General features: G+C 38.3%; 1 protein-coding gene across 8 annotated transcripts in view; it reads left to right on the top strand.

Moving 5' to 3' along the window:
• The window catches only part of Pak1 (p21 (RAC1) activated kinase 1), a 167540-nt gene extending 155228 nt beyond the window's left edge, over window positions 1-12312 (top strand). For all 8 annotated transcript variants that reach the window (XM_013067420.3, XM_087212008.1, XM_087212009.1 and 5 more), the window contains 4 exons: window positions 3898-3997; window positions 5079-5275; window positions 7447-7584; window positions 10959-12312. In XM_013067420.3, coding sequence (XP_012922874.1) covers window positions 3898-3997; window positions 5079-5275; window positions 7447-7584; window positions 10959-11045 — 522 coding nt within the window. In that variant the 3' untranslated portion in view covers window positions 11046-12312. The remainder of the gene's footprint in view (window positions 1-3897; window positions 3998-5078; window positions 5276-7446; window positions 7585-10958) is intronic.
• Window positions 12313-12333: the final 21 nt, after the last annotated feature.

The following is a 12333-nucleotide window of genomic DNA, read 5'->3' as shown; positions in this document are numbered from 1 at the left end:
AATCTATACTGCTGTGGAAAATACAGTCACCTTTACATTACCAACTTTGGGACATAGGATGTGTAAAAGTAGGTTAATGGAATTAGTATCCAGCTAGGATTCGTATTTAAGAGCTCATTAATGCAATATTTCTCAAATGTTTTTTGGTAGCTCCTCCCAAAAGAGCCTTTTTAGATTTTCTTCTAATTACATTGCTCCTATGAAATTTTAATACTACAGATATATTATTGTATACATATTTGGCTCTTTCAAGACCACAAACCACTATAATATCAAAGTTGTTTTCACCTCCAACTCCAGCAACCAACTTTTATTGGTGGAGAATATATGTACATGTCTATTGGGGAAATTATTTTGCCTCAAATTATTCATCTATAAAATAGAAATTGAAATGTTCATACTGTATGTGCCTTAGGGGTACTATAAGAATCAAAAAGCAGTGGGGTGCTAGGTATGTAGCTCAGTGGTGTCATGCTTGCCTGGCACATGCAAGGCCCTGGGTTTGATTCCTAGCACAGAAAAAAAAAAAGTTGATCTCACTTTATGAGCTGTGAGGAGCTTGTGTAATTTTTCTCTGCCTTAGTTTCCTTCCTTGTCTGCAAATGGGGATCATAATAGTTCACTCTTAGGAGTTTTAGTGAGCTAAACAAAAACACTTATAAAGTTTTAAATGTTAAATAAACAGGTGCTGTTACTATTCTTAAAATCCAATAGAGACAATTACCCACTTTTTGAAACAGCTTTTGAGATGTAATTTATACATCATATAATTCACCCATTAAAGTATATACACTAGTTTTTAGTATATTCCTAGGGTTTTTTTTATAGTTTATACCCACTTCTATTTTTATACTTATTTGAAAAGTATAATTTTTTTTATTAAATTCTTTTATTGGTACATTGTAGGTATACAATACAATTACATTTCTCATTGGGAATTGTACCTTTACATGATGCATCTTGGTTCTTATTTTTTCCCCATTCCTAGCCCTCCCTTCACCCCTTCCACCCTTCCCTATTTACAAAGACTTTATTTCCATTTCTCATCATTTTTCCTTTCCCTTCTTTCCTTTCCCCTGCCCCTCCCACTACCCCTACCCTTTTGGACCTTTTCTTCCTGTTTTACATTATCGATTATTCATTTTAATCATTGGTACATTTTAGGTATACAATATAATGACATTCATCATTGGAAATTTGCACCTTTACATAGTCTCTCTTGTTTTTCAGCCTTGCCCAGCCTTCCCTTCAACCCCTCCATTCCTCCCTATTTACAAAGATTTTGTTCCTATTTTTCCATTTTCTCATATTAATCCCATTCCCTTCTATCCTTTCCCCTAGCCCTCCCACTTCCTTCCCCTTTGTCTCTTTTCTTCCTATTTCACATTACCTATTATACATTTAGTCCTTATTTACACTTTCAGTTTCTCACACCAGAGAAACTATTCGGTATTTATTCATGTGTGTCCTATTTATTTCACTTAAGAGTATTGCCTCAATGTGCATCCACTTAGCTATAACAGCCCACAATGTGGGAAAAAATCTTCACCTGCTCTTCCTCAGACAAAGGTGTACTATCTCGAATCTATAAAGAACTTAAAAAAATCAGACCTCCCAAATTTAAAGACCCAATCCAAAAATGGGCATCTGAAATAAACAGACATTTCTCAGACAAAGAAGTAGAAATAGCAAATAAATACATGAAAAAATGTTCAATATCACTGGTCATTTGAGAGATGCAAATGAAAACAACACTGAGATTCCACTTCACTCCAGAAAGAATGGCTGCTATCATGAAATCAACCAATAACCAATGCTGGCGGGGCTGTGGGGAAAGAGGAACCGTGCTCCACTGCTGGTGGGAGTGTAGACTGGTGCAAGCACTGTGGAAATCAGTATGGAGATACCTCAAAGAGCTAGGATTGGAAGTCCCATTTGACCCGGCTATTCCACTGCTGGGGATCTTCCCCAAAGAATTAATGGAATCATACCACAGTGATATACGTGCACCCATGTTCATAGCAGCACAGTTTGTGATCGCTAAAACTTGGAAACAGCCCAAATGCCCATCAACTAGAGATTGGATAAAGAAAATGTGGTTTTTTTAATAAAATGGAGTACTACTCAGCCATAAAAAATGAGAAATTATTCCTAGGGTTTTTACAACCATCATCATAATGAATTTTAGATATCCTAGAAGGAAACTCCTTATTGACAGTAACTTCTCATGTCTGATCTTGAATTTGCAATCTTCCTGCTTCAGCCTCCCAAAGTGCCGAGGCAGAGGCTACCATGGCTGAATGTTGGGTTATTTATTTCTTTCTTTCCTTCTCTCTCTTTCCCTCCCCCCTTTCCCTTTTTCCCCTCTTGTGAAAAATGCTGCTATGAATTTTCATATACCAGATTTTGTGTAGACATGCATTCTCATTTTTTCTTGGGTATTACATATAAGTAGAATTGTTGGTGATACGTGACTATATTTAATATTTTGAGGAACTGCCAGACTTCCTTCTAAAGTGTCTGTACCATTTTATATTTCTGCCAACAATGTATGAGGGTTCTGATATCTCAAGATCATCCCTTTTATCATAGCTTTTAACATCCAGAGACCTGGGTGTCCAGCCTCCTACCAATAGCCCTTCTTTTGAGGAAGAAAATCCAATTATGGGCATTGGTTTTGTTTTGTTTTTTGGTACTGGGGATCAAACTCAGGACCTTAACTTGCGAGGCAGGCGGTGGAACCACTGAGCTAAATCCTCGGCCTGACATTGGTTGTTTTTCATTTAGCCCTTAGCATGTTCTTAGAAAGTAAAGCATTAAATTAGGACCTATTGACTTTTATCTGTAGTATTTTTTAATTGGTAGAAGCTTCTAAAAATTTAGTTTTGGGTTAATGCATTGAAATTATTACATTTAAGACAAGAGCTGAGATTATCTTATCTGAGCCCCCATTTTACAGATAGGAAAATAGTATACCAGAGAAGGTGATTTGAATGATATGGTCAGTTAGGAAGTAGCAGAACTAGGCATTTAATATCACTATTTTGTCTCTTTGTCACTCATCCTGCCTGATAAAGATAGGTATTTTTTAAGGTTCTTCTCTTCCTGTAGCCTTTGTCTATTTCAGCCATTCCTAAAACTTAGAAAAATGCCTAGCTGGTGGTAAGCTCAGTGGTAAAATGTGTGCTTAGTGTGTGGATTGTCCTGGGTTAAACCTCCACCACCAAAACCAAAACAAAACAAGATTTAAAAAACCCACCTTACTGCAAATGACTTGTAAATATTTACCTCTGTATGTAGATTTAAAAATTCAGTTGCCTACTGGACATTTGTCTTCGTGTTTCATAGGTATGTAAGACTCAGCAAATCCAAAATAGTATAAACTATTCCCTTACCAAAATAAGATTCTTATAATGCACTGCTTCTAGGTCTGCTTTCCAAACATGAAAATACATTGGAGGAACTCCTTTGTATAAGTGAACTATCATCTGATGAATAGCAAAATGGAGTGTTACAAGAATGCTTAGTTAAAAGAAGACTCTGTTCTAGATAGGTCTCTGCCTCTGATTGGAGGCCAGTCCTTTTATACATGGGGCCCTTCCTTTGTCTTAGAATGAGGATGTTAGAGCGGAATATCATGGTACGCATTTGTAATCTCAGCTGCTGTGGAGACTGGGGCAGGAGGATTACAAATTTGAGGCCCGCCTGAGCAATTCAGCAAAATCTTGTTTCAAATTAAAATGAAAGGGCTGAGGGAAGCTCTGGGTTCAATCCTCAGTACAACCACTAAAGAAAAACAAAACCAAAAACAAAAAGAAGTTGGATTAGTCAATTTTATCTTAAGTTTTATGTATTATATGTCCTTTCTTTCTCCCTCTACCTCCACCACTTCAATAGTGTCTGCAAGCTCTGGAGTTTCTGCATTCAAACCAGGTCATTCACAGAGACATCAAGAGTGACAACATTCTGTTGGGAATGGATGGCTCTGTCAAGCTAAGTAAGTAACAATGATAATACTTTTTTTTGGTACTGGGGAACGAACCCAGGACCTTGCGCTTGCAAGGCAGGCCTGGTGCCACTGAGCTAAATTCCCAGCCCTAGGAATGATAGTACTTCTGTCCCTGTAGGGTCTTGTCTTCTCTGGGATGGTAAACATATAATAGTAACTACACCATTCATCAGTCTTTATTATTTCCTGGGATAGTATGGCCTCTTTATATTATGCATTGTATTTTTTATTATTATTTTATTATTTTTCTTTTATACTCTTTTTTTTTACTCTTTTATACATTCAGCCATTTTTTTTTCTGAATCCCTACTCTGTGCTAGGTCCCATGATTGGCCTTGGGTTACATTTTGCTAACCTTCAAGGAATTCTCAGTCTAGTATGACAGACTTGTAATGAGTAATTTGAAAGGAGTTTTGTGTCATTTCATTCAGTTATGTATTTGGCAAACAGACTTCTAAATACCTAAATACCTGAAAGGATAAAGACGAGTAAGAAGACATACTCTTTTCTATCAAAGATCCCCAGAGATTTTTGTTCAAAAGTATAAAGACAAGTTGTCTCAGCAAACAAGCTGTTTCAGGTAAATGGGCAGTTTATGAGAGGACTATTAGCAGCTTCTGGCTTGGGGAACTAAGTGAGGAAATGATAAAAACAGGGCCATCCCTAGTGGTAGGAGAGAGTGATTGGGGTCTGATTTAAGGACTCATGTCCAAGGAATAAGGCAAAGAGTTAAATGTCTTATTATTGGGTATGGGATTGTTGATTTTCAAGAATAAAGCAAAATTAGGGCAAAACAAGGCCAAAACAGGCTGCTTGAACTTTAATGCAAGTTCCTTCTGATTTGAAAAGAAAGTAAGAAGCTAGAGGACATGTTCTTTATGTTGTTCCTGTTTCTCCTCAGGAATGAACAAGGAATAGGCTTAGAAACTAGACATGAGGGTGGCAGTCAAGTGCCTCCTACTTCGGTGAAATAAGAGATTGCAGGCAGAGTGACACCTGTGGGTAGGCACAAAGTCAGCACTCACTGAAGGAATATCCTAAATGTCTATTTTTTTCTCTCCTTTTCTAGCTGATTTTGGATTCTGTGCACAAATTACTCCAGAGCAGAGCAAACGGAGCACTATGGTGGGAACTCCATATTGGATGGCACCAGAGGTTGTGACGAGGAAGGCGTATGGGCCCAAAGTTGACATCTGGTCCCTGGGCATCATGGCCATTGAAATGATTGAAGGAGAGCCCCCGTACCTCAATGAAAACCCTCTGAGAGTAAGTGTTATCAGTCTTATTTCTAGTTATTTGGGTCATTGTCTCTAGTTCCAGGACATGGGACTCAGACTGTTCTCTCTCTGTGTTATCTTTTGTTAATAAAACTAAACATTGTTGAACTTAAAATATAAATGATAAGAATGTGCTTGTTGTGTCTTGAAGAAGACCAAGGAGGCCTGTGTCCCTGAAATGAGAGGGAAAGGTGTAGTATGGTAGTCAAAGTCAGAGAGTTAGCAGCAGACCAACAGATAAGACCTTGTAGGCTTTTGTGAGAACTTGGCTTTTATTCTGCAGAGTTGGGAATTCATTGTGGAATTTTGACTGTCTATGGGAAAACTGTGAGAGACTATTGTGATAGTTCAAACAAGAGAGGTCACTTGGATGACATTGGTATGAGTAGAAGTGAAAAGTAGACTCAGAAAATGCGTTGACTGAGTATAATGAGATTGAGAAATGAACATTGGATTTGCCAGTGTGGAAGTTATTGATGATCTTGACAGTTATCAATAAAGTGAAAGGGATGAAAGGTTAATTAGAGTAAATCAATGGAAATAGAAGAGAAAATTGAGATAGCATTGATAAACATTTTTTTCTCTTGAAGTTTTGCTATGAAAGGTATGAAGCACTATCTTGAAGTGGGGAAGGTGGGTTGAAAGATGATGTTTCTTTGCTTTTGGGAATGATCTAGTGAACAGGAAGAAAATGGTCTTATACATGAGAGACGTGACATCTTCAAGAGTGATGTCCTTGGGGCTGGGGATTTAGCTCAGTGGTGCTGCACCTGCCTTGCAAGCGCAAGGTACTGAGTTTGATCCCCAGTACAAAAAAAAAAGAGTGATGTCCTTAATTAGATGAAAGGGGTTGGATCAAATAAAGGGCATCATATTAGACCACAGTTTATCTTTTATACTAGGAAAGGAAAGCAGAGTACATTAACATAACAATACAAGTAGATTGGTAATGTTTGTAGGCATATGTGAAAGTTATTCTCATTGCTTTTATTTTTTCATTTAAGCCAACCTCCCATCCAATGCAGGAATTTCCTGTGCATAGTCACTACCATTGTGCTGTTATCCTTAACTACATGCTCAGGTCACTCTTGGATAGCTCTGATTCATTGTACCAAACTGAAACTAACTTCCATAGTTTCTACCCTTTGGTGCCAGCTTTGCTGCCTGACTATGTAGAACACATTCTTCACTGCTTTAGTTGTTTGTTTTTTGGGGTTTTTTTTGGTACTGGGGATCGAACTCGGGACCTTGTGTTTGCGAGGCAGGCGGCGGCACCACTGAGATAAATCCTCGGCCCCCTCTTCACTGCTTTAGAATGGCCTTGCAGATTTGAAGGTGTTGATCAATGGGATGTGATAGAAATAAGACTGGAATTGGGCCAGGAGTTTAGCTCAGTGGTTCTGCTGCCTGCCTCGCAATCTCAAGGTCCCAAGTTTGATCCTTGGTACCAAAAAAAAAAGAAATAAGACTGGAATTACAGGACATGCACATATATGAACAGTGTGATCCTAGGCATATAGGTTTATATTTCTGGACCTTACCTGTGAAATGGGGATGACATTTCTTGGCGTCTATTTCTCAATTACTGTGGTACATATACTGTATATATACCTGTTGAGTTAAAGTGCCGAGCACTTGTAAAGGTTTCCTATTCTGTGCTTTTACCTTTCCAAAGAGATGCTTCATATTAGGGGCCAAGGAGGCAATAGTAAAACAATTTGCTGCTTAACCTAACATTCCTTCTTATAGTCTCTCCTGCTAGAAGAGATCAGCTCTTGGATGACTGAGGTGAAGGCCCCAGGAATAATTTCTGCCTGCAGCTAGGCAGATGTTTAGCTCATCAGGCTAAGTGAATAATAAACCCTTTCGATTTGTAATGAGTAATAATAAACCCTTAGGTTTGTAACTAACTTTCTATGTTTACAAAATTCTTTCTATTCAGACAGGCACTAAAAAGAAGTTAGATTTTACCAGCATGAACATGATCCATAGCCTTTAAATGTTAAGCCTGACCCTTAGGTCATATTCTTTCTATAATGCCACAGCTGCCTCTTTGAAGCTTAGGGCATACGGCAGCTGGCCATATTTTTACAGGATGTGTCTGGAGACAAAAGAGAACCCCAGTTGGAGCTCAAAGTGATTCTCCATTTATATTGCCAGGCCTTGTACCTCATTGCCACCAATGGGACCCCAGAGCTTCAGAACCCAGAGAAGCTGTCAGCTATCTTCCGAGACTTTTTGAACCGCTGTCTTGAGATGGATGTGGAGAAGAGAGGTTCAGCTAAAGAGCTGTTGCAGGTAACCACCCCTCTATAGGGAAGCACCTTTTGTATTTCATTTTTGTCTATAAAGCACTGTTTGTCATAGAACTAAGCTTCTCTCCTGTCACTTCCCACACTCTTCTGTATACTTACTTTCCTGTCCTTCACCTTGTCATTAGTCGTAAAATTCCCTTAGTGTCTTCCTTAGCCCATTAAAACTTCACATACCCTCCTAGGCTCAGCTTAAAATCTACTTTCTGAGATCACATTGAGCCCTGCTTGGATCTTTCTGTAGTGCTTCCTTTGGTTGCTTGAATTAGTCTGGGAGATTTTGTTTGTGCTTGATGAGAAGCAGCTCTCTGAAAAGTTAAATCTTACACAAGTTTTATTTTATTGGAATAAACACAAAAGGTATATTTTAGGAAAGGAACATAAATTTCGAAGATAGTGAATGCATTTTTTGGAGTCTTTGAAGTTTCTATTTTAGAAACTCTCAGAGCAATGATATTCTACTTGTCTGGAGTGAGATTCTGCCAAGGGTACAGGGAAATCCAGAGTTCACTAAACTTTTCATAAAAGTTCACCTGCCTAATCCTGAGGTTGCAGCATAATTACTTTATACAATTGTAAAAACTGCCTATAGCAAGCCACATCATTTGTATTTAACATTTATGGTTTTTGTTTTTTGGTACTAGGCATCGAACTTGGGACTTTGCATTTGCGAGGCAGGCAGCAGAACCACTGAGCTAAATCTCCAGCCCTATATTTATGTTTTAAATATAATTTTTTATATGTAGTGTCTTTTTACTATACTGCCAACAGGTAATTTAATAGAAAGTATCACATGAAGCTTCATGATGGTGATTGATCTGTAAGCATTGTCATTGCTTTTGTATCATGAAGACCAAGATTGACTGAGCTGGGCAGGGACGGACCTAGCATACTGCTTTGTGTTAAAAATGGTTCTAAATATCTCTGTCTTTACCACTGGATTATAACCTCTCTCTTATTAATCTCTCTGAGTCTCTTTTTTTATCCAAGACCAGACTGGGAATAGGTATTCAGAAAATATTTACTAATGAATGAGATTACTTAAAGTATTGACCTACATTTTTAGCACCTTTTTGTAATTGAGGCTAGCACTGGCCTATTAGAAATAAGATATGAATTCTGCCAAATGTAACCCATTAGTCTCTAGACTCCTTTGGAACAGACAGTATAACATAGAATCCCTTTTGACTTTCATGAGTTATATTCTGGAAACCCTAGGCATTGGGAGGTACGCAAATGTTATTCTAAGCCTATGACAGGTAAAGATCACATTCTTAATTAGGTACCAAACTAGTTATTTTATTTTTTAAAGTTAAGAGCTTATTGATGCAGTGCACTGGAGAAAGCACAGAGAGGATGCATCCCAGACAGGTTAGGGTGAGGCTGAGATTTTTATTTTTTTCTGTGGTACCTGGGGATTGAACTCAGGACCTTGTGCTTGCAAGGCAGGTGCGGTGCCACTGAGCTATATCCCTGGCCCCACCAAACTGTAGTTATTGAAAGGTTAGTGCCCTCTAAAGTTTTTTTCCTAATACAGTAATATAACTAATAATAAATGCATTGTATTGAATATTTACCACAGTTTAGGCACTGAGCTCTGACTATCTTCTTCACAAAAGCTCTGGTAGTTACAGGTTCTTTTAGTCCCATTTGTTTTACCGGTGAGGAGATTGAAGTTTAATTACTTTCCCATAATTATATAGCTGAAAAGTGGTAGATCAAGGATTTTAACCTACATCTGTTTGGTTCTTAAGTGTTTGTGCTCTTAGCCTCTGTTCTTACAGGTTCAGAAAATGTCAGAACTGGAAGATCTGTAGGACTTAACTAGTTTATTTTGTTCAGAGAAGGAAACAGGCCTGCTAGTTGGGTAGCAATTGTTCTTGGAGAATTGTATAAATGTGATAGCTGATCACTAGCTCTTTAACTCCTTTAGTGTACATTGTAAATACCCAAAGCTAAGACTTTCAGAATCTTAAATCAAAGTTTTCACATTTCTTCTATGAGAACACATGTATGGACAGAAATACATAGGATAATATATTGGAATTCCTATCTTCATGATTTAGCAAGTTCTTTTATTCCCTTCATAGTAACAGTAATTTCTTGTTCTCAGTACCTTTATTATTACTATCATTATTACTATTATTACGTATATTTTTTTGAGACAGCAACTCACTATGTTGCTCACACTGGCCTAAAATTTGCAATCCTTCTGCCTTGGCCTTGTGGGTAGTTGAGATGATGGGCATGTCCACCACACCCAGCTAGAATACAGTTTTCATATGGTATTTTCTCCTAAACTTTAACACATTCCTGCTGCCTTGTACCATTGGTGGTTCAGGTTGCCCAGCTACAGCCCATCGTGAATATGTTAAACATTGATGGAATGGCTCAAATTACAGCCCAGTGAAAATGATTTGGGGAAGGACCAAACTATGGATTAATAAGACTTACTGGACTCAAGGATAGAACAACCCATTCTGAGCCAGTCATGATGATATGCATCTGTATTCTCAGTTACTTAGGAGGCTGGGGACCTCAGAAGGGTTGCTTGAACCTAGGAATTCAGGACCAGCCTGGACAACATAGTGAGACCCTGTCTCTTTTTAAAAAATTTTTCTGAATCAGTGATCCTGAAATATAGTATTATATTTTATGAGTGGATCTCAGTCAGTCAGTATCTTCCCCAGAGATGCTTATTACAGTGGTACCTCAGTTTATGAACTCAGTTCTCTCCATAATTCTGAACCGAATTGGGTGAGAACTGAATCAAATTTCCCCATAAGGTCAACATTGAACCTAACCATTGAATTTGATTTGGTTCTGGTCCACCTCAGTTTGTGACCAGAATCATGGAAAGAATCAATTTCATGAACCAAGGTACCACTGTATTCTAATTACTACCATAGATTAGTCTTACCTAATAAGAAATGGAACCATACAATATGAATTCTCTGTGTGTCTTCTTTCATTCATCATGTCTGTGGGATTCATCTCAATATATCAATTGTTTATTCATTTTTATTGCTATGTATAATTTTTGTATAGTATAATGTGAATATAACATTCATTTTCTTGAACATTTGGGTACTTTCCAGTTCTTGACTCTTGTAAGTAAAGCCTTCTATATGTCTTTTGGTGGTTATATAAACTCATTTCTCTTGGGACTATACCTAGGGTTGGTATTGCTAGAGTATAGGGTAGCTGTGTGTTTATTTGTAGGTAGTTACTGCCAGTTTTCCAAAATGGTTATCTCATAAAGATGTCCTTCGATTCACCTTCTACAAACATGGATGCCTTGTAATGGTGGATAAGGAAAAATGGTATAGTCATATGTCTTTTGCTTTTTCTTCTTTCTAGCATCAGTTCCTGAAGATTGCCAAGCCCCTCTCCAGTCTCACTCCACTGATTGCTGCAGCAAAGGAGGCAACCAAGAACAATCACTAAAACCATGCTCAGGCAGTCTCATTGTGCCAAGCCTTCTGTGAAATAAATGCTCATTTCAGAAATTCCAGCCCCTGGCACCCTCTTCTTGCCCTGCTCCTCCCATCTCCTGATCTAGGGTTCTCAGGACTTTGATCTTTGGAAACCATGTATCCAGCACTGAAGAGAACTGAAACTGGATGACTGATCTGATGATTACTGTTTCTAAATAAGGAAGTTCTTTTCAATTTATGAATGTGAGGTTGGTTTATGATCAAGGGTTTACAATACATAAATCTTGGACCTCTATTTCTACAAAGCAAAATCTCAGCCATCCCTGTTCCCCACTCCCCACAATCAGTTCTTGACAATATAAATTTATAGTTTGGTAATACTAAAATAATTTGCAGTTGGTTGAGATTTCTTTAGTGCTTGCTTTTCTGTGACTGAATTGCCAGCACATCTCATTGTACCTGAAAACCAGAACAGCTTGGAAATGCCATGGAGTTTGATAATGTGCCAGGGACGTGAAGTGGCTCAGGTTCCTAGACCATGACTTTGGTGCAGCTGATCCTGACATGGGAGGACTGCCACATTTTTCTTTGTGTATGCTTCTGGCAGCTGTTTGGGAGAACCTTGACCTAATAGTGTTCCTCATGCTATTTCCTGTGAAGTGATCTTGGCTATGTAGCAGCTTCTGATTCCCTGCATCCCTTAGGCTGCTGTCTCCATTTTATCCTTGTTTATAACACTGGGAGGTTTCCAAAGGCACATGCTGAGTGAAAGTACAGTGAGAAGTCAGGGGAAAAAAATGCAGCTACTTTTAGAGCAAGGCTGGGCATCAGCACCTGTCCAGCTATGCTTATGTGATGTTTCAAGAGCTCAGCTTCTTTTTTTTTTATCTTGGATGGACTGCTGAAAGATAAATTTAGATCTTCTGGTGGCCTAAATATTTGGGTCTAAGAAAGAGGTCTCCAAATCTGATACTATATATATTAGTTTTGGTTGGATTTAGTGACCTGAAATCATATCCTATCAGCTATAAGGGGACCCTGTTTTCAAGATGCATGGCCAAACTCTCTGCAAATGGAAATGCTTACTTACACTGGGTGTTGGGGATGTTTGCTACCTCCTGCAATGTTTGTGGTTTTGGTCCTCCCACTATGGTAGGATGCTTGGCCAACATTGTGACTTGTCGTGTCAGCCCCTTTGACCACCTTGTCATGCTCTGAGGTACCACTATCTCAGCAGCACAAGTTTCTATTTCCTTCAATAAAAGGAGATGAAAATATTCTACTTAGAATATGTCATT

Source organism: Heterocephalus glaber, unplaced genomic scaffold, assembly GCF_053883595.1.
Source record: "Heterocephalus glaber isolate CG9 unplaced genomic scaffold, H.glaber_assembly_v1.0 deba00001428, whole genome shotgun sequence".
In the NCBI taxonomy this organism is placed as follows: Eukaryota; Metazoa; Chordata; class Mammalia; order Rodentia; family Bathyergidae; genus Heterocephalus; species Heterocephalus glaber.
This window is presented reverse-complemented; position numbering and strand designations above follow the sequence as displayed.